Genomic DNA, 25,598 nt, shown 5'->3' with positions numbered 1-25,598 from the left:
TGGAGTTCTACTTTATAGAAAGCACTCTTCTTCACCAAAATTTTGGAGATGATTACAATATTATGCATACACATTTGTCATCAAATTATAAATACATGCAAAATCCTGGCTGACTTGGTCTACTCAATTATAAATTAATAATTGACTGATATTCTTCTAGTGTTTATTTATTTTTTTAATAATTTTTTCTTATTAAAAGGAAGGGAAAAACCCCAAACAAAACACTAGCTACTCAAAGGTACAACCCGTGGCCAAGCCACTTGTTGGCAATCCCATCGCAGCAAATCAACAACCTCAGCAGGAGAGTGATGCAGAACTGTTCTACCCATAACATCTGTAACAGCTAAGTTCGCAAGATAATCTGCCACCTTGTTTGCTTCCCTATAGCAATGTTGAAACTTCACTTACCATTCTCTCTTGAGTAATTTCTGACATTGCACAATCATATTGACCAGCTTCAAGTTGGAACCAGAAGGAGCAGTAAATAATTGCACTGTTACCTTAGAGTCCATTTCAACAATGAGCTTCCTGCAACCCACATCTCAAGAACTGTTAATCCATGAAGCAAAGCTAGGATCTTAGCTTCCATAGAAGAACACAGCCCCAGACGCACGAGAAAGCCACCAACCAATTCCCATAACAGTCCCTAGTTACACCTCCACCACCACTGCTACCAGGATTCCCCTTAGACGCACCGTCAGTATTTAACTTGTACCAACCAAAATTAGGAAATTCCCACACAACTGAAACGAGAGACTTGTACCTCATAGGGGCTTTTTTCACGCAACCAGACCAGGCAAAAGCATTTGATTTGACATGAAATCTCAGCATACTCAAACGTGCTTGGAGAGGTAGCCTTTCCCCACAGAAAATGAACCCATTTCGCCATTTTCATATGCACCAAATAGTTATCATTAGAACTTGAAGAGGGCTACTTTCCTGAAAGCAGTTGCTCACCAAGACAGTGCACATCAAGGCCCAATCAGAAACACATAATACATAAATTGCACCATGGAAGGCCTGTCCCAAACATGGGTCCATATTTCTTTCGCAAAAGCACAATCCCGCAAAACATGAGCACAAGTTTCAACGGCCATACCACACAAACTACATCCAGCATCAGTAGTAAAGCCACGCTTACACCGCTCCTGATATGTCATAATCCGTTCGCGCTGCACCAGCCAGGTGAACAAACGGATGCGCTGAGGAACCTTAGATTTCCAGATTTTCACCCATATTGGTCCTGAATTCTCCCGATCTGCATCCTTTGCTACAAGATATGGGGATTTGACAGAAAACAGTCCAGAATTAATACCGCGCCAAGCATAACAATCCATCTCCTCAACATCTGAAACCGGCGAAACTGACTCCAACCTGCGACAAACATCAGCAAAGCAAAAACACTTCTAATAGACTCCATTTCTACCCGTGACCATCCCAAAAGAAAGCTACCGACTGATGTAAGAGATCGGGAGGAACCTCCATTAAAACAAAATCCCTCAAAGGCCGAGAAATTAACCAGATATGAGATATCCTCCCAAAAATATGTTAACAAGCCATTGCAAACCGATTTGTATAAACCTTTGCTAAAATAGCAGCACTGTGAATTATACCCCACTAGATAATGGAAGAATTGGATTTATGAAGAAACATATCCATACCAGTTCTACCTTGCACATATTTACCTCACAAGATCGAAGCCCAAAGGCCTGTGTCTTCCCGAATGAGTTTCCAGCCAATTTTGGCAAGAAAAGCACTATTCATTTCTCTACATGTGCGAATTCCGAGCCCACCTCTATTAACAGGGAGTGTTACCTGATTCCAGTTTACTAAATGAACTGTTTTTTTCCCCCGAAGGTCCCCCCAAAACAAAATTACGCACCCATTTATCAAACTCATCGGAGACCACCCGAGGAATGTAAACTGATTGCATTACATGATTAGGAAGCGCAATAAGGACCGGCCTAGCAAGAGTAACATGCCCTGCTAAAGACAAATACTGGACTTTCCAGCCAGCCAGATGAGCATCAATTTGAGAAAGCATTGAATCAAAAGCAGATTTGGTAACCCGACCATTAAAGATAGGAACACCCAAATAAACACCAATATCCTCGGTCAAAGAAATACCAGCCGTACTGCAAATATGAGTCCGCAAAGGCATATCAACATTAGCAGAGAAAAAAATCTTCGACTTGGCCATATTCACCCGTTGACCAGAAAGATTGTCGAACTGCTGGAGACACTGATTAACCACTGCAATCTGATCTACACTAGCTTTCGCAAATAACAACAATTCATCGGCAAAAAATAAATGGGATATTGCTGGTGCCTGACGGGGGATTGAAATAGGACGCCAACATTTATCCGACACAGCCTGGGAGATACAATGGCCCAGCCTTTCCATTGCTAAAACAAACAAATATGGCGAGATTGGGTCCCCCTGCCTAATCCCTCTGCTCGGGTGAAAACTCTCTGACGGAATCCCGTTCCACAAGACCCGCATGGAACACGCCTCAAGGCATTTCATAATAATGGAAATCCAGGGCTCAGGAAAACCAGCAAGGCGAAGAGAATCTTCAATGAAACTCCATCTCAATCTGTCATAGGCTTTTTCTAAATCTATTTTCAAGATCATCCACCCATTACTACCCGACTTCGACGGAACCACTTTCTGTAAGACAATTACATTATCACGTAACTGTCTTCCCGGCACGAAGCTAGCTTGCGAAGGAGATATCAGCTTAGGAAGAAGAGACTTCATCCGATTGACCAGCACCTTAGTAATGTGTTTGAAGGAGACATTACACAGACTAATCGGACGAAATTGGCTAATCACCTCCGGAGAATCCACTTTAGGCAACAAGGTCACCAAAATATCACACACCCCACCGGAATTTCACCACCTGATAAAATATTCAACACAAAATGAGTAACTTCCGGACCAACAATACTCCAAGATCTCTGAAAGAATACCGCCTGAAAGCCATCCGGGCCTGGCGCCTTGTATGGATCCATCGAGAAGAGAGCATGCTTAATTTCATCCGCTGTAAAACCTGCAGATAACTTACCCTTCTCCTCCTCCGATAACACCACAAATCCATTAGGAATATCATCCGAAGAAGCAGCATATGTTACCTCTGAATATACATCTTTATAAAAATTAACAAATATCTCCTGATCCCAACACCAGTGCCCCTCATTATTTTTTAGACTAGCCGCTCGTTTCATTTTGCTTTTTAGAACCGCAGAAGCATGATAAAAGGACGTGTTCCTGTCCCCTTCCACGATCCACTTTTCTCTAGACTTCTGAAACCAAATTAGTTCTTCTTGATCCAAAATGGTTTCCAGCTCGAGTTTTAATTTCCTCTCCAAATTCAACAAACCATTGTGAGGATGAGAAGTTAACCGCTGCTGAACCCCATTTATCCGAGCCAAGAGTCTCATTTTTCGTTGCTGAACATTACCGAAAACATCTCTATTCCAGCCAACGAGCTTCTGACTTAACTAAAGCAGATGTTGAGGTAACGGACCTGCACACGACCAATTATTACGCACCAAATCGAGAAAACTGGCACCCAATAACCAAGCTGCCTGGAATCTAAAGGAAGGCGGGGCATGATGCCTCTCCATAGAACCTAGGCACAGTAAAAGAGGAGCATGGTCGGACAGAACTCTTTCAAGATGATGGACTGATGCAGAGGGGAAAAGATTGAACCAATCCATACTGCACAACACACGATCGAGACGAGCCGCTTGAAACTGGCTGCTAGCAGCACCCGTAGACCAAGTAAACTTAGTTCCAGAAAAACCCAGATCAACCAACCCCAACTGCTGGATCCATTCCCGAAAGCGCGAGCACCGTTGCACAACATGAGGGCCCGTTCCAGTAGTCTCATCCGGGTCCAAAATAGTATTGAAGTCCCCCACCAGAACCCACGGTCTTGGAGAAGAAACATGAAACCTTGCCAGAAGAGGAAACAAGAAATACCTATAATGTTGGTTCAGAGACCATATATAGCAATGAACTCCCAACTGCGACCATGAATATCAGAAACACGACACGGGATAAATTGAGAATGCGTTCGAATGATAGAGATGGAACCAATAACCGAATTCCGAAAAAGCTATATTCCGCCACTCATACTAACAGCCTCCACCCTTACCCATTCATCAAAACCCATATTAAAAGATAACATCAGCCCTTGGCCCAGAAATCTTCGTTTCAATTAGCACCAAAATCATTGGTTTTGTACCGCCGACAAAAATCCTTTAGGACCCGCATACTTCGCTTGGATGCAGCCCCTTGAATATTCCAAGTTAAAATTGACATAAACAGGAAAAAGGAGAGAAGAACGAACTCAGCTTGTAAAATGCAAAGAAATGCAAAACGATGGACAACAGAGCTACTGAGAAATAGAAACATCACCCATAACTCCCCTATCCTCAACACAAGCGTTCTCCATAGAACCAGCTTCCGGAACAGGGGTAAAGCCTCCTTCAAAATCCATCATACCTGGAGCCTCCGCATCTGGGTCAACGATTTCTATGTCCTCATCAACAACTCGCGTATCCAGAGTCCCAAACCCAGCCCGCCCAACCACCATAGTGTGCATTCCCGTCGCAGCAGCAATATTAGGAGAGCTTTTATGTTGTGGAAGAAGCGTTACTGAAGTAGGGGCTGTACTAACTAGATTGTCTTCAACACCTGTACCCGCTGTGAGATGTGGTATGGATTGAGGGGAGCTCTTTTGAAAGGGAGCAACACTAGTACTAGGCCTAGCTTTAGACTTAGCAGGCTGTTTTGTTTGATGCTTGGGCCCAACGTTTTCAACTAGACCCGTTTCTTTAGCAATGGGCTGCTTCTGCATGTTGGGCTTTTCTTATTGACTTGCCTAGAAGGCTGACTTACGGCAGGAACCTTTGCCATGCCCGGTCCACATACATTAGTCACTACGACATTTGTTGTTTCTTCATCCATAACCTCCTCAAACGCCTGATCATATAGCGCAGCAAACCTAGAACCAGCCCCACTTGTTTCGGCGTGATTAACGGGGATACGATTCCGTGATACAGTGGGTCTTTCCTTAGCCTCAGAAATTTTCGAATTTGTGAGCCCCAGTTTTTGGAAACCACGTCGTCCCACTTTTTGAGCCAACATCCAAGGACCAAATCGGTCCACCGCCTCCGGCGCCACCACATCCTCCAAACCTCGCCAATGCTGGTCCGTAACATTATCTTGCGGCCCGGAGTTTTGTTCCTCTTCTTGTCCCTCATCAACTTCAATATGCACCTGGTTCTGAGGACAAGTCTCCTGACAGTGTCCATAACATCCACATCGAAAACAAATAAGGTGGATGACTTCACACTCTATTCGTCTGACCCTCCGTTGGAAATGAAATTTGGACAAAAGCGGTTTGGAAAGGTCAACTTCAACACACATTCTAGCATATTCACCTCTACATGCCTGTAACATAGTGTCATCTACTCGAACTGGCTTATCTATACGATGCCCTAATCTCAATAAGAAACTCTTGGCATAATATTCTATAGGCAAATTTGGCATACGAACCCACACCAAAGCTTTATCAATGGCGGCATGCTTAGGATAAAAATTCGGCTGCCATTGACGAACAGTTAGGTAGTGATCAGCCACCATCCAAGGACCCCCAATAGAACATGTTCATACTCAGATTCATTAGAGAAACGAATCATGAAATACCCATTAACCAATTCACTTATATCGATGGGAGATTTGAGCGACCATAGCACTCTTAACCTCTTTTGCAGATAATTAAAACCAATATACCTCCCTAACACCTTGATAATAAGAGTGTGCTTCCACTGCTGTCGTAACACCTTCTTCTCCATCTTCGAAAGGCGAATGGTTGGACACTCAATGTCATCCTCCTCATCATCTTCCCTATCTGGCTCATCATCCGACGAAGCAATATCATCCTCCCAGTTCACACCCGCAAAACCACCCACAGCAGCTTCACCCATCACACCGTCCTTGAAAGAAAACTGACGATTCGCCTCAGTATCCGGCCCTTAAAGCAAATCTTCCCCACCCATACCAGCCGCAGACACATCTCCTACACCATCCCGAATCCGTACCTTCTTACTACTGCGGAGCAGTTGGTCAACCTCCGACGACGACGCTGGCAGTCGCACCGAGGGTTCATTTAGAGAATCCATACATACACTTTTTTTTTTTTTTTAATTAATAGCATTTTTATTTTTTCTAATAGCACAAAGGGTTTATTTTTCTAATATTCTGATGCAAAATAAATGGGTATATAAAAACGTTGTTATTACGATAATAGCTCAATAATCCAGTCATGTCTTCTAATGCAAAAGATCATATATTTGAATTTTAACCCTTATTTTGTTAAAAAAAAAAAAAAAATCTCTATTCGTAAAAAAGAACATGAATGTTGTGCTAATCTTAAATTGCACATACCTTAATATATTATAAATGATATTTAAGTTTCAAAATAATTGGAATCCAAGTTCAATCTACGTGGCTCAGTTGGAAATGCATGCTAAGCATATGTGTGAAGAGCTGTTGGGTTCGATTCTCACTAAATACACTTATAGAGAGAGGTCAAGAGTCTTAACTGTGACTAAATTCCGAGCCTGATTAGACGGACCCAGTAATATGATGTGATTTATACAAAAATAAATAAATAAATAAATAATCACGTCGTAACCTAGAGACTCTTAAATCTCCTACTTTCCTATCAATATTTGTAACTCTCGTCAAATAGCATGTCGATCGTGGTTAATCAAAACGACTTTGTAGTTTATCTAGGGAAAAGTTCCACCCCGAAAAGTTTGGTAGCAAAAATATTGTTATAGATGTCGTTTTGAATGTCTCGGCTTGATTCTGTAATAATTGGGCCTGTCTCGGGCCGAAGCCTAATCATCCTATCTCAGGCCCATAATATATAAAAAATACAACAAGGGCTTAATACTTTGTTATAAATAGCGGGAAAATCAGGAAATAGACCCGTGTTTGTTAAGACTCGACTGGTTAATTCTTCCTCCCTTGTCCTCTGCTAAACGGGCGGCGTCGCCGACGCTCTTTAAGGTATGTTGATACTGCCGATACAACATACACTATTAACTCTTATTGTTCTTCACTGTCTGTTTGGTTTCCGAAGAAATGAAACTTTGCATCTTGACTCTGGTATTTACTTCTCATTATATATAAAAAATACTTCAAATTAAACTGACCTGGAGTTTTTCTTTCTTTCTTTTTCTTTTTTATTTTGCTTTTTGGGGTTACTATTTAGTTCAATTAATTGGAAAATGGTTTGTGTTCTTTTTACTTGATTCTCCGTAGCAAAACTTTGTTTGTGGAATTAATTTGCTCAGTCTGTTCAGTTTTTTCGTAATTTTTTTCAGTAATTTAGATTACTATGAATTGCACATTTACTTACTTGATGCACTAACTAAACCCTTACATATTTATCTTGTTTTTAGATAATTAATTCTTATTTTTAAGCCAGACATAAAGGTTAACCTTTTCTTTTTCTTTCCTTTTTCTCTCTTTCATTGTTGCAGCTTATTTTTTTATGTAATTTTGATTAGGACCAATGGGTAAGCCCTCAATCCTAATTATTTTCAGAATTATTATTTTTTTATTTTGGTAAATACTTATATAGCGAATGTAAATGTCTATTTGGATTGATTCTGTTACAGAAAGAATGTGTGCTCCAAAGTCACGCCGAGAAAAGCGAAAAGAAGCTCGGAAAGAAAAAAAACAGAGAAAAAATGAATCTTGGTTGGCACATCAGGTACAACTACAAGGATATGTCTTGGTTTTTTTTCTTCTCCTAACTTTTTTTATCTTTTTTATTTTTATGTAACTTGGGAAGTAGAATGATGCTAGTTTAATTTTACAGAAAGGACAAAAGGTTAAGCGAGCTCAACATCAGAGAAAGTTTAAGGATTCAATGCCAAATAATGCAAACAGATCAAAAAATAAATTTATTCAAAATTTTAGTGAGAGAGAAGGTAGACAGCAAGATACCAACTTCAGGAGAAATCAGAGTTCAGAGAAAATGGATGTGGGAATGACAATGGAAGTTAAAACAAAGTCATTAAGTAATAATCATTCCTCCAGTTCAGCAACAGTGAAAGAAAGGAAGGGTTTAAAGAGGAAGTCCAAAACAAAGTTTGAAGAGTTTCTTGAAATGGATATGAAAAATGCTGACACGTTAGCACAGGAGGATCTAAAACTGGAGAGGAAACTTGCTAAGGAACTGAAGGTGAAAGATGGAAAATTGAGGGGGATGGATGATGAAATAAATTTTTTATTAGATGGGATTCCATGTTTGGATGATTCTTTTGATGATGTCATAGATGATGAAGGGTTTCCCAATGGGAGACTTGAGAATGGTATTTCTGATAAGAAACCTAAGAAGAAAAAGTCATTGGATGAAAGTTTGGAGGATGATATAGCTGTGAATTTTATGGGTGGAGTTCCAGAGCCAGTCAAAACATCTAATGCAGAGATGGGACAGGAAAAATGCGCAGAGTTGGGGCAGGGAGAAGGTACCGCAAAGAAAACTTCGCGCAAGAGGCGTAGGAGGAGTAAGAAGTCAACAGAAACGGAAGATTGCCTACTAGGAGACACAAGTTACAGTGCTTCAAAGCCAACAGAGTTTCCATTACAGGAAACTCCTAGCGATGCACCTGCTGTCGCAAGTAGTGTGAAATATGTGGCTCCTCACTTGAGATCTCGGGCAGCGAATGAGCCAGAGGAGCATACTCAAATCCGTAGACGTGTCCGTGGTATGAATTGAGCTCCATTGTAAATTTTGGGACTTTACACCCTTCAAATTTTACTGTTTTCTGATTTTCTATATCTTCCAGGTCTTCTCAATAGGCTATCTGAATCCAACGTGGAATCTGTTACAGGAGAAATGGCTACCATCTTCCGTGTATGTTATCTTTCTTGCTGCAATTTATTGCTTTTAGAAGTTATATTTCTAATCGTATCGAAAGAATAACTGTGTGAAAGTTGAGAGAAATTTACAATCTTTCCTACTTTAATTCTTTGATGGCCAAAAAAAAAATACACACTGCTTGATAGAAGCTTTGGAGCATTCATAATTTTTTTTTTCTATCAGTATATGCATTTGGAAGCTAAATATCATATCTCCCATTCTAGTGTCATCATGGTTTGTGAGACATTGTCTTGTGGCAGCTTATGAATGCCATTTTTTAACTCCTTGATTTTATCCATTAGCAGTCTGTTAGTCGAAGTGTCGGTTCTCAAATTATCAGTGATGAGGTGTTGGCAGCTTGCTCCGGCGGTCCTCGTGGCAACGAACAGTGAGTTAACCTATTTCTTTCACATTTTTATCTCCTTGACACTCTTGACTTATCTCATGTTTTGTTATTGACGAAATTATGATTGTAACAATTCAAATTGCTAAGCGAATATTTCAATCATTTCACCTGTTCTCTTTCCATATCTTTCTTATTGATGAAAGAGAACATCTTGCCACTTTTTATGAATTCATTTGTTTGTCTATTTGCTTCATATTTGTCACTTGTACTCCAAAGCAGTTATACCATAGCATTCCTGTGGAAAGTTTTCTTGCTGGATTTAATTTTGTTGTGACTTGTTCTGAGTTTCACAATCTATATTGATAGCATTCCTCCAAAAAGTTGTCTTTTTCTGCCTTTTTCCCTTCTGACTGATTGGAGTTAATAATAGAATTTATTGAGGTACTATTCGAATTACATATGTAGAATGTGGATTGCAAAAATAACTTTATATTTGAATCCTACTGATTGTATATTTTCAAAGATGACACTTGTGGTCTGGCAGTTTATGACCTTCCAAGTTTGATCAGTTTGGTTCTTGTCGGATAAACAGCAGTTGCATTTGATTCTCTCTCTCTCTCTCTCTCTGTTTGTTAAAGTTTTCTGTTCAATATGACTGATGCTTTTTTTTTTTTTTTTCTTTTTTCACAGGTATGCTGCTGTTTTTGCATCTTTTGTTGCAGGCATGGCTTGTTCTGTTGGAATGGACTTCAGTGCAAAGCTTATGGCTGGACTTGCTAGGTCTTTTGAGGTTCGCCTTACCTGTTTTAAAAGAAGCTCATCATTATGGCTGAACTTCTCATTTTCATTTTTGTGGTTACAAGATTGATGATAATAGACTTTCTGGTTTTAAGCTGTGAAATGTGTGAAGTGCTCAAAGCACTATTGGTTTAGAAGTGTCTTCTCTGTGGGAAATTAATGCTTGTATTGTTTATGCTGTTGGAACTCAGAATAATTCTCTTTCTACTGACAAAAATGAAATTCTGTTTGCCATGCAGGATGAGTATCTTAAGGAAGACAACCTTTCCTTGCGAAATTTGACTCTTCTGCTGTCCTATTTATGCATATTTGGAGTTTGTTCTAGGTAAGTTACCTGTTAATTTTGCTAAAGAAAATATAGTAAGAAGTGCAAAAGTAGGAAAGTTTATGGCAGTATTAGAGGAGCATATGTAAGGGCTCTGGATAATAGGGATCTTTGGATGAGACTCTCTCTTCAAGTGGATGTCTATACTCTAGATACATGTGCTTACTCTAATATGGAGATCGTTCCATCTTTTTTTTCACAGTAGTTGGCAGCCTGGTCAGATATATGCATTTGTGAACTGACAGCACAATTGAGAAACAAATTAGTACTGCTAGTTCTGAGATTGCTTGTTTCAGGAAAGTCCTTTTCATTTTGCAATGATAAGTTTATAAGCTTCATGGAATCTGGAACCAATTTCATTGCCAAATCCCAATATGAACTTCATCCGTTTTTATTCACATATCTGCCAAAAATATATCAGTTTTCACCATTTAATTAATTTAGCACCAAGTGTATGTTAATGAAAATATTTGCATGCTTTTCAGCGATTTGATATATGACTTCCTAATTATGTTGAGCAAGCGGTTGGAAGAGATTGATGTCTCCACTATCTTGACACTTTTACAATGTAAGTATTGTGTTTAACCCTTAATTTCTTTATTATGGTTGTACTGCTATTTTAGCATGTTTATGTACTTGTCCAACCAATCATGTATTCGTGTGTAATGTAAATTGTCATTAATTTTTCAGGTTGTGGCATGAAAATAAGGGGCGATGATCCTACTGCCATGAAAAACTTCATCGAGAGTGTTCAGAGTAGGGTGAATGAAATAAAGACCTCTATTGAAGGAGACCAGGCTAAAATTATTGGAAAAAGAGTAAAGCTACTCCAGAAGATCCTTTAACAATCTTCCACCATTTCTTCTGCTAATTCACAAGTAATTTTACCTGGTAACTTTTGCAGATGGAATTCATGCTCGAAACCATATGTGATATCAAAAACAACAAGAAGAGACCTAAAGAAGATACTGCACAACACACTAGGATAAAAAAATGGCTGCAAAAGGTCTTTGCTATTTTTGTTTTTTTGTTCTTTAAGTTGTATACCTCTTATAATCAATAAGGGACGCTCTTTCTTTCAAATTTACACCTTATCAATAACATGACAACCAACTATGCTGGCATATTAGGCCTCTAGGGAGGTTAATTCATATGAATACAAGCATATAAGCTGACATTTGGCTTGTCATCAACTATAGTTTGTAAAGTAATAATATGTTATTTTCTCTGATATTGTTCACCAAATATTTAAAGTGAAGTCCACAAGCTTATTTGTGCATGCACACTGTTGTCATGGTCATGCTTACAATTACAGTTTTCTTCACGCAGATATATTCTGTAATCATAATTATTAATGGATTTTTCCATGCATCAGCTAGGAGTTGGAGAAATTCTTATTAGAGGGCTCAAATGGAGCAAGCTACTTGATCCTGACAAGAAGGGTCAATGGTGGTTGTCTGGCGATATAACTTCTAAGCCAGATGATGTTGAAGAGGTTGCCAATACAATTGACAAAGAAGTTCTAGAGGCACAAAAGATGCTGCAGCTTGCTGCTTCACAGAGGATGAATACAGACGCTAGAAAGGCAATCTTTTGTATAATAATGAGTGGAGAGGACTACCTTGATGCATTTGAGAAGCTTCTGAGATTGTATTTGCCTGGACAACAGGTGGGTCTCTCTGGAATCTTTTCTCTTCAAACACTTGCTCTCTTATCCCTCTAACACCAACCCCCCCCCCCCCCCACCCCAAAAAATTTCTATTGTGTTCCTTCACATTTAATTATGTTTCTCACGCTTTGTCTACACAGGACAGAGAGATTATGCGAGTCCTCGTAGAATGCTGCTTGCAAGAGAAGGTGTTCAATAAATATTACACTGTCCTGGCTTCCAAGTTGTGTAAACATGACAGGAACCACAAAACGACTTTACGGGTATGACATTATCTCTCTCTTTAGACCGTTAGGTCGCATATTATAAAACTAGAAAAAAAAAAAGGGGGGCCAAATGTAGTGTAGGAAAAATGTAGAGTTTTGGAGTATACAATTAACAAAGATGCAGAGGGTTATTAATGCCTGGCTGGCTTAAAGGGAAAAGAATACAAGAAAATCTATAGCTTTGATATATATATATATATTTTTAATGATTTTTGGTTCAGTGATTGAAGAAGACAGATTAATATATCAGAATATTTGTTTTCTGGTATGATTGTGTAGTTTTGCATTTGGGATCACTTCAAACAGCTCGAGTCAATGGAGCTTTTGAGATCAATGCACCTAGCGAAATTCGTAGCGGAAATGGTCGCCTCTGGGACCCTCTCTCTTTCAATTTTAAAGAGTGATTTGAGTGATGCTGGACAGCTGACATCAAAGAGGATCATGCATTTTCGGATACTATTCGAGGCCATATTTGAGTATCCTGACAAGGATGTATGGAACATGTTTACATGTATAGCTAAAGAGCCGGAGCTGGAAAGTCTTCGCCATGGCATTGAATTCTTCATCAGAGAGTATGTTATCAAAACTAACAATGCAGCTGCTAACAAATTCAAGGTTGCAAAGAAAGCCCTCAACAGTATGGAAGGATTCCTTATCTGAGTTAAGGATTCTGCTTTTTTTTTTTTTCTCGTTTAAATGTAGCGGACTGACTTGGGAATCAAATTAAATGAATTATAAGAATTTTGTAGTTCTTTCTATCTCACAAAGATGAGCTTAATTTTATTTTCATAAAGATTAAGAAAAATTAATAAATATAGCTTAAGTAATAAATATTACTTATTATTTTCTTAATATATCATTACATTAATATTATGCCAATTCAATGAGAAATTGTTAGTAATAAGACAAATTAAATAAGAATATATCAGAGAATTAAAAAATCAAACTTAAAACAAAAAAATGGACAATAAATATGAAATCAAATTTTATTTTGGACAATATCTTTTTTTTTTTTTGGGACAATTATTATTCCTGTAAAGTATCCTATATAATTATTGGCCTCCAAAAAGAAATTGCTGTAGCAATTTCCATTTTCTATAATAAAGGTAGAAGAGTGGCGGGAATTCAGCAATTGCTTAATTGGTATTTCACCAAATCACAAATTCACATGCATGAGGCAGTTTTCTGATTCAAACTCCAAAATTCAGAGCAAGGTGAATAAATTGTCAGCAACAGTTTCTACGGGCAACTATCAAGCTTTACTAATTGGATAAAGGTGTGCGCACAGCAACCCAATTGCCATCGCTCGTGGATAATACTGTGCTGCCTGGAGGATACGCCATGTTTGTCCCACGTGGATGAACAATAACCTTATTGTGGCGTGGAGTATCTGTTCCAACAGGCTGCTCAATACCTGCAGCTGAGATGGTGACAGAAGATGCGGAAGGTGTGGATGGTCTCTTCTGAGCTGGGCTGCTTTCTGGTCCTGGAGATGTGACTGGGCGATCACAACTGATAACTTCAGCAATTGCTGTCAACATTTCAATGATGTATCATAAAATTAGACAAAGTGTAGTAAATTGATAGATTGCAATTTGCCAAAATAATCAAAAGATGGTCCATGTCAAATAAACTAGCAGCTGTCTGCATAAATGCACCACCATTCACAATGCATATATTGCCCTTATCATGCAAACATAAAATTCTAATATTGAAAAAATGAGTTCTGAACTGTGCTTGCATCAGAAAATAAAGGGATAATGGCAGGTAGAACATTAAGGTCTACTGATCTTCATCTTTTTCATTTTTCCTGCCATTCTTGTAAATATATTGGTTAATATAATGACATTTAGGGGGGAAAAAAAGAACAAAAAAAGTCAAAGAAAACTTCACTTTTTATGATTTATCATGTTAAGTTATAAGCATGCTAATCAATAAGAGTGCAGTCATTAATAAAGTCATAGTTATAGGAGCTTTTCAAAACATTCACCTTTATCCTCTTCAGCTTGTTGTTTTTGCTCGGGCAATATAGGTTGAACATTCTTTTCAAGAAAAGCAGTGAAATCTGACAGCGAAGAAGGCAATTGAACAACTTTTTGTCCCTCCTGAGGAGTTGACAAACTTGAAGCACTCTGAATTGGATTGTATAAACAAGAAGCCACAGGGAATTGGCTTGAATTGCCAGAACAGGAAGCCAGATCGCTCTGACTTGAGTTTCCAGGACATGTGGCCACAGGGCTGTTACTTGAGTTGCCCAAACTAGAAGTTACAAGGCTCTGCCTTGAGTTGCCTGAAGAAGCCATAACATTTTATCAAGAACTACATTCGATTATCCTTCATTACTGACCTGGTTTCCTATTTAAGCAAATATGTCATGGAATGTATTGCACTGTGTTTAATATGAGATAACGCAAAAATTTAGAAGCTAACATCAGATTATCCTCCAATGCATTCTTTTTTGGCATGAAAAAACCCATATGAATTTCTATTTTGTCAAGAAGGGGAAATATTTCTTCCCATCACACCTTACTTGTGACTTTATTAAAAAAGAACCTCTTCTTCCCTTTCCTTTTCTTCCACCTTTTTAGCAACCATAGAACAAGAATGATAGCAATCTGAAATTCTAATTATCAAGAACTAGTTGACAACTAAGTTCTTGGAATGGAATCACTAAGCATCAACTAGAAACAAACCTTTGATCTAGTATTATGGTCAGAACTTGAGTATGAATCTTGCCAATGGCATTTATCATATCAATCAAAAGGTTGTTGCCACAAAGTTAACTAACATCTTACCAATTAAACAATTATTGATATAAAAATCAAGAATTTGGGTCATGGAGCAAAATACACTTCCCAAATAAGAGAATATCTAAAGCATGAAAGTATACAAACATAATCATATGTACGTTAATGGACATGTATAAAATATTTGTCTATACTTACGCTGTTTTAGAGCTGTATAAGCAACCTTTGCTGCACTCAACTCTGCTTGCTTCTTAGTTCTTGCTTCCTGCCCTGTAAATGACTCTCCTTCTACCTCCACAGTTGAAACAAATGTCGGTAGATGAGGTTCACCCGATTTTGCTGTGGTATAAGATGGCAAACAATAACATTCTTTCTGAGCCAGTTCTTGTAAAAGGTTTTTGTAAGCAGATTCATCCTGAAAACAAAACAGAATAAAGTAGAACAATAAATACAATCACGAGAAATTCAGAATGCAAGAAGAACATCAAATTAGTGAACGTCCACAAGGAAATGATAAGGACAAAGAGTTAATAAAAGACTAGCCTCTTCAACTCCATCAGGTGCCAATGACATCAGTGCAGCTTTTGCAGCAGCATTTTCAGCCTTGCTTAACGTTGGGAAAAATTCCTGACTCTCATAGGTCTTTTCATCAATTGTAACCTTAGCCTTAAAGCGACTTGCATGAGGTGGACCCAAACATTCGCAAGAATACACAGGGAGGGTAAGGCCTCTCTTTTGAGCAAAGCTTTGCAGCTGGTTTTTGAACAAACGTTGCACATCTATAAGCCAAAAGAGACATTCCATCTTTAGCATATAAAAAAATGACTTCTAAGAAAACTAATAATGGAGCAAATTTTAAGTTACAAAATAAATTTACAAGGTTCAAGTGTTGTCATTGCCTTCTTCAACCAAAATTTATTTACTTTCTAGAGTTACCCTTCAAGTCTTACCTAGATAACCCAAACAAAAAACGATTAAGCAAAAAAAATGCTATATCACTACTGTGGTACATTTACCCATTCCCGTCACAAGAAAGCGGCAAAACTCACGATTTGAATGACAAGAAGTTTGTTTCAAAATAATACAGGATTGCATAGCAAAACCATTAGAGCAAAGGAAAATCTTTATTTTAAGAAAGACTTTCAAGACTAAAAATAAAAACAAGAAGAATAGTGGTACTCGGTTTTCTTAAAAGAGTTTTGCTTAATTAGAATCGTAGCATCTCAAGTGATGGGTAAAAAAATCTTATAATCTAAGCCCCTTATGAATCTTCATTTGTCTCCAAGAAATTTATACAATGAAGCACGTTAATATGATTTGTTCTTCCATTACGATCAGGCAGTTCATTTGCTTACTTAAGGGTAGAACTAGGCGACTTCATGGCACTCATCACCGCTGGCAATATCCTTCTTGAGTATGTAATAGGTGGAGCTGCGGTGGCCCATTCATGGACATCTTATTTTGCCACTCTCTGCAACCACAAACCTGATGACTTCCGTATCATAGCCCACAGCCTTCCTGATGACTACAAACATCTTGACCCCATTGCTGTTGGGATTACAGCCGTCATTTGCATTCTTGCAGTTTTTAGCACTAAGGGCTCTTCTCACTTCAACTACATTGCATCCATTGTCCACATTGCAGTAATTCTCTTTATAATTATTGCAGACCTTACTAATGCGGACACAAAAAATTACAGAGATTTTGCTCCATATGGCCCTCGAGGTATTTTTAATGCAGCTGCTGTGCTTCTCTTTGCTTATGTTGGGTTTGATGCAGTTTCTACAATGGAAGAAGAGACCAAAAACCCTGCTCGTGATATTCCTAGTGGTCTAGTAGGTTCAATGGCAATAACTACATTGCTATATTGTATACTAGCTGCAACATTATGCCTTATGGTTCCATACAACCAAATTGATGCAGATGCTCCATTTTCTGTAGCCTTTCAACTGGTTGGATGGGATTGGGCAAACTACATTGTTGCTGCAGGTGCATTAAAAGGGATGACAACAGTTTTGCTTGTTTCTGCAGTGGGTCAAGCCCGCTATCTCACTGACATTGCTCGTACTCATGATGCCACAATGGCTAGCTCAGGTTAATTTAAGAACCGGAACTCCTATGAATGCAACTATTGTCATGCTTACTGCAACTGCTATTATTGCTTTTTTCACAAAGCTTAATATATTATACAATCTTTTATCCATCTCCACATCGTTTATTTTCATGCTCGTTGCAATATCACTTCTTGTTCACCGTTACTATGTTCCTGAAGTTACAACATAGCAAATCGGATGAAGTTGATACTATGCATTTTGGTAATTCTTGGCTCTTCTATTGCAACTGCTGCTATATGGGGTGCAGGTGGAGATGGATGGATTGGCTATGTTATTACTATACCCATATGGTTATTGGCTACACTAGTACTAAGTGTTTTTGTTCCAAAAGCAAGAGCTCCAAAATTATGGGGTGTTCCATTAGTGCCATGTGGATACCACCTGCTTCGATTATTCTCAACATTTTCCTTCTTGGATCGATTGATGCGAAATCCTTCGAAAGGTTTGGTATTTGGACTGTTGTTTTGCTGGTTTACTATTTTCTATTTGGTCTACATGCTACTTATGATGCTGCTAAAGATAAGAAAACTCCAAAGAAAAATACCAAACAGAAACAAAAAGACACAAAAAATTTACATATAAAATAAATTTGTTATCACCTGTGAATTTGTCATCAACTTTAAAGATTGCAGCTGGTTCATTCTTTTGCCTAATCTGATTTGCAGCTGGTTCATTCCTTTGCGTATTCTGATTTGTTTCTTGTACACTCAGTGGCAAGGTCCTTCCAGAGGAAAGATTCTCATTCAAATCAGTATTTACAACTGTAGGAATTACAATAAAAAAAAAAAAAAATTATTATTACATTAAAATAACGATAAGGACGCCAGCATTTGCTTATGTAGGGAAATTAACATTACCAGGTGGAGACGAAGGGAGGGAGGAGCCACCGGTAGAAAAGTGATCGAAGGCGACCTTAGCGGCGTCGTTTTGAGCATGTTTAGAAGATCTGAAAGGAGATTGGGAATGAAATGAGAGGCCATTGACAGTAACAGTTACTCGAAAGCGAGGATCATGATCAGGTCCTTCTTTAGTAGTATCATAAGAGGGCAAGTTCCATATTTTCTGGTGGCAGAGCTCCTGCAATTTCGTTTTATACATCTCTCTTCTACTTGCTTTCCCCTATCTCTCTCAAATGGAAATGGAAATTGACGAGGCGCAGTACCGGTACTATTTGTAGCGCGAGAAACGAGAATCGCTTTGAGCCAAAGCAATTTTAAAGTGAGAGATTAACGAAGAAGTCGAATAATTTTAAAGATTTAACCAAACGCAAAGGAAACTTCGCCGGGGGTTTATCGTGACACGGCGGAGATTGTGATATCATTGTTCTATGTCAAACTGTAAAGTGTAAACAAAGGAGTAATGCTCATTTTTGGCTTGTGTCATCAAATCGAACGCAATATAAAAATTACTAATTCTTTTGACATTTTATCCTTTCAATTTGCATTAAATAATTAAAAATCTCAATTTTTTATTATTAAAAAATAAAACATCTAAAAGATTTTTAATATTTTTAACTAAAAATATTTTTTTTAACTCATAAATTTATTAATTAAAAAACTAAAAAAATTGTTTTTTATTTTAGTTTTACTGAAAATTGAATTTGTTTGATCATTTAATGCAAATTAGAGGAATATAATATACCAGTTAAAGGCAAATTAAACTAAATTTTTTAATTCCGATCGATACGATCTTTTTGACATGGCTTAATGTATGAAATTATCTATCTTTTTTATGGAATTATCAAAGTAAAAGGCCATACAATTATTATGCAATTGTCAACTTAAGCAAAGAATTTGAGCAGTAGCAAACCAGTTAATGCACAAAATGGTAATGACATTCAATTGATTTCCATCGCAAGGTACACTAAGCAAATTGCAAATTTGCAATGCCTTTCAAACAAATTAGAGGCAAAAACAAACTACAAAATATTGAAAGAGAGAAAAATAAGCTGAAGAAAAAAAAAAATCAGGGCCCTCTGGGCATATTGTGCCTACTAGGTATTTCATCATAAAACACAGTTATTGAATCAATAGTATTCCATTTTTTCTCTTTCAGTAAGAATCAACCCATTTCGGAGGATTACACTCCCACTGTATCTTGAAAAACTCACTTGGCACTGGCAAGCTCGGTGCGGAGTAGCTTAGCTGCAGCAACCATGTTCTTTAGAGCAGGCTTGACCTCAGAGTACTTGCGAGTTTTGAGACCACAGTCAGGGTTAACCCACAAGATGTTCTTCTCGAGAACCGCAAGCATCTTGTTAATTCTGTCAGCAATCTCCTCAGTTGAAGGTATTCTAGGAGAGTGGATATCATAAACACCAGGGCCAATTCCAGCACCATACTTCACTCCCTCGCGGAAGACGGAGAGAAGCTTTTCATCGGATCGAGAGTTCTCAATGGTGATCACATCAGCATCCATATTGATGATTGAGTGAATAATGTCATTGAAGTTGGAGTAGCACATGTGAGTGTGAATCTGAAGTAAATGCCAAGAATAGTCAATAAAACAATAGAAACTATAGGAAAAAATAAAACAGATAGATGCAAATTTGAGTCGTAAGAAGTGGGATATAAACCTGGGTGGTGTCTTGTACTCCGCAGTTGGTAATTCTAAAGGAGTGCACGGCCCAGTCCAAGTAGAAAGCTTGCTCAGACTTCCTAAGAGGCAACCCTTCTCTCAGAGCAGCCTCGTCAATTTGGATAACATTGATACCGGCCTTCTCAAGATCCTCCACTTCATCCTTAATTGCCAAAGCGATCTGATAGCATGTCTCAAATCTGGAAAATTGGGCAAATGTATCATGTTAAATCAAACTGAATATAAAAGAACAGCCAACAAAAAGTGGTGAGTTCCTGTTTCACTTTTGTTTTAACATTTTAAGATTTTTGCTTTATAAGATTGTTGCTTTATTTGTTGCTTTATACCTGGGCTGGTCATTCCTGACAAAGGACCAGTTGAGAATGGTTACAGGGCCTGTAAGCATTCCCTTCATTGGGCGGGCAGTCATGCTCTGAGCTGTAGAGGACCAGAAAACAGTCATTGGGTTGGGGCGGCTCACATCACCATAGATGATTGGTGGCTTCACACACCGTGATCCATAGGATTGCACCCATCCATTGACTGTGAAGACAAAACCTGACAACTGCTCTCCAAAGTATTCAACCATATCATTCCTCTGCAATAAATGAATGGCCCAGTTTAGTCGAAAGATCAGAAATCAATGTTCTAAGCATAGAAAGCAGACATTTGTTATTTCATTTTTTTTTTTTCTAATAAATATCTGTGGAGAAAAGTTCACCTCAGGCTCCCCATGGACGAGAACATCAATATCAAGTTCCTCTTGGAGTTTGACAACTTTGTTAATTTCCGCCTTGATAGCTTTAGTGTATTCCTCTTCAGAGATCCTGCAGATAACAGTAGAAAATTACATTAATTAACAAAATCTCAAAATATTAATTTCACATGGATAGCAAAAATAATAATTGCTTTTATGACTCACTCACTTTTTTGCTTTGTATTCACGGCGAACTCTCCTGAGTTCGATGGTCTGTGGGAAGGACCCAATAGTTGTAGTTGGGAGGATTGGGAGATTAAGCTTCTTCTGTTGAGCATCTAGTCTAGCACTAACATTTGTAGCCCGGCGGTGGTCAGAACCTCTCAAAGCAGCAGCCTGAGAAAGCAGGAAGAATTCATGGTAAGTACAAAAGGATTTGAGCAGGGCTTGGAGGCGTATAAAGAGAATTAAAGTACTTACCGCCTTTTGAACAGCCTCATTGGTCACTCTTGGGGAGGACTTCCTTGAGGCCTGAGCAGCTGCATTAGCAGAGAAGAAAGCCTGAAAGTCAAACCAGAAGAAGTGAGTAATGAACTGATGAAGAAACTTTGTTGAAGAAAAAAAAATGACAATGATTTCAAAAGCCAAATTAACTAGCAATCAGGCCCAAACCAACTCAGCAAGATTTTTCATCAAGTGATTGGTTAAAAAAAGACGGCTAGTTACTCCTCCCTACCAAATTAAAGTCCACGAGCAGCTCAAGTACCCTAGCTAATTTACCAAAATGTGAGTTCTACTATATCAAAACATATTAGGTCGGTAGTTACAATTGAAATAAGAGATATACCTCATCCTTTTCACCAGCCAAGGCCTTGGCCAATGCATTCACTTCAACAACTTTCTGGGCAGCAAATGCAAGCCATGATTTGATTTCCTGGTCCAACTTGGTCTCATTGACGAGATCAACAGCAGTGTGCAGAAGTGAGGAAGAGGTGGAGACTACAAGTTTGTCTGCAAAGAGAAAACATAATCAACTCATGTACGTCGAAAAAAATCTAAATCTAAGTGGCAGAAAAATGCAAGTTGGATTAGTACCTTTGCCAACAATGCCCTCAAGTTCCTGAAGGGTGCTGAGAGAAGAAGCAAGATCATTGGCCCAGATGTTCCTTCCATCAACCACTCCAGCAAATAGGTATTTCCCCTTGGGGAAATCACTCTTGATCAAGTCAAGAGTTTTAGTTCCACGAACCAAATCAAAACCATATCCAGTGACACCCTTCAAAGATGTGAGGGTCTTGAATGCCTCAGCAGGTACATCAGCAAAGTAGGTCTCGACAACAACATTCAAGCCGGATAGAGTTGACTCAAGCTCAGAGTAGGCATCAGTAAATGCTTGCAATTTGTGAGAATCAAGGTCCATAACAAGCGTAGGCTCGTCAAACTGAATCCAGGATGCACCAGCTTCTTTAAGCTCTGAAATAACCTCCCTAAAGGTGGTAATAATTATCACAAAAAGTTAGCAAATTCACATTTATATACATATAAAGAACTACAACATAACAAGCATCGAGTTCAAATTCTTACTTGTAGACTGGAAGGATCTTTCCAAGAAGGGAGAGAAGAGAAAAGGTTTTCTCCACACCCTTAGCAGGTTTAGAAAGTAACAAGTAAGAGACAGGGCCAACAAGGACAGGAACTGTATCTATTCCGAGCTGTATAAGAGAGGAAGAAAGTCAAATCTCTAAGAAATTTTTAGCAACTTGAATTAAATAACACCAATATAGAGAAACCAACGAAAGACAAAATAGCCCCAATCACACGATACATACCGCCTTGGCCTCCTTGTATTCAGTCACTGCCTTGTGAGAAGCATAAGAGAATTTGACATCAGGTCCCAATTCAGGGACAATGAAATGGCTGAATCAAGAAATTACCAAATAAGTCAGTAAAGCTGTTATGAGAAGATGATATAAAAATACCAGAAAAATAAGGCATCTGCAATAGTTGCCACTTACTAGTTGGTGTCGAACCACTTGGTCATTTCCATAGCAGGGACAGAGGCATTTCCTCTGGCCATGGAGAAGTACACATCGAATCCAATCTCACCACCGTTCCAGCCATACCTGGGTGGAACAGCCCCAAGCAATGCTGTGGTGTCAAGCACCTGATCATAGTAAGAGAAAGTATTGCTGGGGATGTATTTGATCCCAGCACCAGCCATCTGCTTCCAGATAGATTCCCTGAGCTCAAATGCTACCTTTTCCAAATCCTGAGCGCTGCTCTTCCCATCCCAAAAAGATTCCAATGCAAACTTAAGCTCTCTCTTGGGGCCCATACGAGGGTATCCAACAATGTGAGAAGCCATTGTTCTGTTTTTTCTAATCAAAACAACATAAAATTAAGTCAGAAAATGCAAAACAGAATGACCTTTTAATATGCGCTTTTAGAATAAAGTAAACAAAAAGATATCAAGCTGCATGTGTCCGAGGAGATTATAAAAATCAGGTTCAGATGACATGGACCCCTATTTTTATTTAAGCATTACCAGGATGCGTCACATAACTTCAATGGCAAGAAATTAGAGAAATACTCAGTACAGAATGGACAGAGATTTGAGACATGCAGTAAAGTGGAAAGCAAGACACAAGTTAAAATAAAAAAAATAAAAAAGAGGCTTAGTGGTTTAATAAATATATCATTGAGATCTAGAGACAGCAAACGAAAAGAGATATAAAAGACACACCAACAACCTTTCTAGGAGAATCAACTACAATATTCAAGATCTAGAGTGCTATGTTTTAAAAGCAGTAAGTAAAAGCAAAACGCAAAAATGGTTCAACAAGGGGGTTATGGAATAGGAACCTCCTACCCTGTTCTCCCTAATCTTTAATAATTCCAAGCCTGCAATACTAGAACCACGGTAACTATGAACATGCAAAAAGAGAAAATGGATATTACAATTCCGGAGGGAAGACTGAAGAGTTTATCAACTTGAAGTTTCAAAGTACACCAAAATCAGACAATTTCAAATGGAATATGTTAGATCTCAATTGAACTAATTTATATGCACTAGAAATGCAGATCTAAATTTAACATGAAGCACAAATGAATCTTATATTAGAATTAGCATACTATTTCCTACGCATGAACTTATACAAGAAACTAAATATTTCTAAATTCGATCTACACAAACAAATAGAAGTTCAACATCAGATCTAGAAATCCCAGAACAACAAACTACTGGATCCATTACTGAAAGGGCACAAAAAAACTAAGATCAAAATTCCGAAATGTTTCAAAATCCAGCACAAAGACACACTCACCAGATCTCGTCCGAAAACAAAGTTTTTATGGATTTTTTTTCTTTTTTTTTTCAACTTATTAAAAACAGACCAAGCAAAGGGAGTGAATATAGCAATAGATTATGTTTCTAACAGCATGTTTGACATGATCAAAGGATTGAAAATTAAACGAGCAGAGATTCAATCAACAGAGTCTGTTATAGCATTTACAGCATGAAAGCTTAGCTTAGAAGTGGAAGGAACCGAACCATACCTTTCGGATATAGAACCGGAGGTAGTGAGACTGGTTCCTTCGAGTCCTTATAGAGAAGAGGGAGAGAAGAGAACGGCACGAATTATGGAGTCTGTGTTTTGTGTTATTTATAGAGGCGAGGGAGGCAAATGCTGGCAGACTTCGAGTGGTAGTAGATCTGAGATGTGATTGCTTTTTTTTTTTTTTTTCTTTTTTTCACCTTGTATTTGTTTTTTTAAGGTATGCCAGTATTATTAACAGCTACCAGGTTTTTCAACTGTACGCTCTCATGCTGGAGCGTGGATTTAACGCTGATAGCTGACTAATTGGCAGATCCTCTGGGGCCCATACCTTCATTAATTAATTTATTCCTCCCACATTCACTGCCGTACTTATTCGTGTATTTATTTTTCTCCTAGACGAGGCTTTAAAAAAAAAAAAAAATTAACACTTTTCAAATAAAAAAATTTAAAAATAAAATATGGGTAATTTGAAGAATGAGCTAAATGATAATTGATGAGTTGGAATAAGGGCGAGCACTTCTAGATTTTCTACCGAAAAATCAAATCAAATTAACTTATTATAATGAAATTAGAATAGTTATTTTATAAATTTAATTACCATTTAGATATGTAATATCATTGATTTTTTTGTTATAGTTCCACTATCATATATAACTAATCGAATTTATTTTTTAGTTTAAAATAATTAATTTGATTTAAAATAATTGAATTTAAACCGATTTGGATCGATTTTATAGTATTAAGATTTGAATTTAGTTTGAAACTTATCTTTTAATCTAAAATGAGTTTAAAAATTCTTTTTATTGAATTATTTAATAAATGAGTAATGAGTTTACTTATATTTAGCTATTTTTTCACATAAGAACCATTATATTGCCAATTCAATACCTTTAAATAAAATTACTTTATCTTTATTTGATATAGTTTACAAAGTAAAACATAATTTTATTTTATTAAAAATAAAATTATTCTAAAGTTTTCCTTTTGTTTCGAATAACATTCTAATTGCAATAGCAATCTTTCCTCCAATAGGTTTATCAAAATTTAAGTTTAAGAATTATTATTTAATTAAAATAATATTGAAAACTCTATTATTTAGTTTTATAATATATTTTGATTTGAATTTAGTTCAATTAATTGCACCAATTAAGAAAGCTCGTGCTAATAAAATGGTACACTTTAATTATAAACGTAACTATTTAGAAATTTTAAATTTAAATCGTTAAATGTAAGATAATTATTTCATAAATAAAAACTTCTTGCGTAATGTTTTAATATAATTTTACGACGCAAAACCAAATGAAACCAAAATGGCTAACGAGATGATGATGATCATTGGTGGTATCCTAAACGACAGCGGTATCAGTTTTTACACCGAATCGAGGTCTCGTCATTGTGGCCACGCGCCTGACAAAACACTTGGAAGGCACGCGAAACGGTTAAAATTTATAAAATAAGAAAAACACATTTGTGGTAGTATTTGTTTTGGAGAAACGAAAAGTAACAGTGAGAGTTGGTGGCTGAGGTTGGTGGTGGTTGGTGGTGAGG

At 37.7% G+C, this 25,598-nt stretch overlaps 4 protein-coding genes and 1 pseudogene across 6 annotated transcripts; 2 read left to right on the top strand and 3 right to left on the bottom strand.

Annotated features, from left to right (window-relative positions):
• Positions 1-114: 114 nt before the first annotated feature.
• Positions 115-6,237, bottom strand: LOC149498587 (uncharacterized). The gene has a single exon (XM_089717983.1). It carries the CDS (start codon positions 5,654-5,656, stop codon positions 4,832-4,834), a length of 825 nt encoding a protein of 274 aa, XP_089574109.1. The 5' UTR covers positions 5,657-6,237; the 3' UTR covers positions 115-4,831.
• A 758-nt stretch (positions 6,238-6,995) lies between these two features.
• LOC105632600 (MIF4G domain-containing protein / MA3 domain-containing protein) lies at positions 6,996-13,109 on the top strand. Of its 2 annotated transcripts, none has more exons than XR_002284206.2 (14): positions 6,996-7,090; positions 7,567-7,602; positions 7,705-7,799; positions 7,908-8,799; positions 8,881-8,948; positions 9,260-9,342; positions 9,991-10,090; positions 10,338-10,423; positions 10,909-10,991; positions 11,114-11,241; positions 11,328-11,429; positions 11,799-12,092; positions 12,238-12,355; positions 12,638-12,778. XR_002284206.2 is itself a non-coding variant. In XM_012215026.3 (14 exons), the coding sequence occupies exons 2-14, from the start codon at positions 7,599-7,601 to the stop codon at positions 13,016-13,018; spliced, it is 2,439 nt and encodes an 812-aa protein (XP_012070416.1). In that variant the 5' UTR covers positions 6,996-7,090; positions 7,567-7,598; the 3' UTR covers positions 13,019-13,109. The 2 variants fall into 2 exon arrangements, 1 of the variants encoding a protein (XP_012070416.1); XM_012215026.3 differs by having other exon boundaries at positions 12,233-12,355; positions 12,638-13,109.
• Positions 13,110-13,330: 221 nt separating this feature from the next.
• Positions 13,331-18,608, bottom strand: LOC105632599 (double-stranded RNA-binding protein 1). The gene is made up of 6 exons (XM_012215024.4): positions 18,077-18,608; positions 17,819-17,980; positions 15,649-15,884; positions 15,304-15,520; positions 14,349-14,648; positions 13,331-13,889 (listed from the first exon to the last, which is right to left on the bottom strand). Exons 1-6 carry the CDS (start codon positions 18,315-18,317, stop codon positions 13,621-13,623), a joined length of 1,425 nt encoding a protein of 474 aa, XP_012070414.1. The 5' UTR covers positions 18,318-18,608; the 3' UTR covers positions 13,331-13,620.
• On the top strand, positions 16,470-17,812 carry LOC105632680 (cationic amino acid transporter 1 pseudogene; annotated as a pseudogene).
• Positions 18,609-19,031: 423 nt separating the features above from the next.
• On the bottom strand, positions 19,032-24,206 carry ATMS1 (Cobalamin-independent synthase family protein). 2 transcript variants are annotated; one of them, XM_012215022.3, is made up of 12 exons: positions 24,049-24,206; positions 22,509-22,871; positions 22,323-22,410; positions 22,078-22,205; positions 21,589-21,980; positions 21,341-21,504; positions 20,974-21,054; positions 20,723-20,889; positions 20,518-20,623; positions 20,144-20,394; positions 19,795-19,996; positions 19,032-19,694 (listed from the first exon to the last, which is right to left on the bottom strand). In XM_012215022.3, exons 2-12 carry the CDS (start codon positions 22,856-22,858, stop codon positions 19,326-19,328), a joined length of 2,298 nt encoding a protein of 765 aa, XP_012070412.1. In that variant the 5' UTR covers positions 22,859-22,871; positions 24,049-24,206; the 3' UTR covers positions 19,032-19,325. The 2 variants fall into 2 exon arrangements, with proteins under 2 accessions (XP_012070412.1, XP_012070413.1); XM_012215023.4 differs by having other exon boundaries at positions 22,509-22,862; positions 24,049-24,187.
• Positions 24,207-25,598: the final 1,392 nt, after the last annotated feature.

Source organism: Jatropha curcas, chromosome 2, assembly GCF_041381405.1.
Source record: "Jatropha curcas cultivar XTBG-Jc1 chromosome 2, XTBG_Jcur_1.0, whole genome shotgun sequence".
NCBI classification, from domain to species: domain Eukaryota; kingdom Viridiplantae; phylum Streptophyta; class Magnoliopsida; order Malpighiales; family Euphorbiaceae; genus Jatropha; species Jatropha curcas.
This window is presented reverse-complemented; position numbering and strand designations above follow the sequence as displayed.

What these genes read in the sequence shown, in the direction of transcription:
- ATMS1 (XM_012215022.3), bottom strand. Translation starts at nt 22,858, where the DNA reads ATGGCTTCTCACATTGTTGGATACCCTCGTATGGGCCCCAAGAGAGAG. An exon ending in ATGAGGCTGTTCAAAAGGCG is followed by an intron (nt 20,890 to 20,973) that starts GTAAGTACTTTA and finishes CTGCTTTCTCAG; the next exon opens with GCTGCTGCTTTGAGAGGTTC. An exon ending in GAGTACAAGACACCACCCAG is followed by an intron (nt 19,695 to 19,794) that starts GTTTATATCCCA and finishes CATTTACTTCAG; the next exon opens with ATTCACACTCACATGTGCTA.
- LOC105632599 (XM_012215024.4), bottom strand. Translation starts at nt 18,317, where the DNA reads ATGTATAAAACGAAATTGCAGGAGCTCTGCCACCAGAAAATATGGAAC. An exon ending in CACCTGATGGAGTTGAAGAG is followed by an intron (nt 15,521 to 15,648) that starts GCTAGTCTTTTA and finishes TTTTGTTTTCAG; the next exon opens with GATGAATCTGCTTACAAAAA. An exon ending in ACAAGCTGAAGAGGATAAAG is followed by an intron (nt 13,890 to 14,348) that starts GTGAATGTTTTG and finishes AAATGTTGACAG; the next exon opens with CAATTGCTGAAGTTATCAGT.
- LOC105632600 (XM_012215026.3), top strand. An exon ending in AATCTTGGTTGGCACATCAG is followed by an intron (nt 7,800 to 7,907) that starts GTACAACTACAA and finishes TTAATTTTACAG; the next exon opens with AAAGGACAAAAGGTTAAGCG. An exon ending in CTAAAATTATTGGAAAAAGA is followed by an intron (nt 11,242 to 11,327) that starts GTAAAGCTACTC and finishes TAACTTTTGCAG; the next exon opens with ATGGAATTCATGCTCGAAAC.
- LOC149498587 (XM_089717983.1), bottom strand. Translation starts at nt 5,656, where the DNA reads ATGGTGGCTGATCACTACCTAACTGTTCGTCAATGGCAGCCGAATTTT.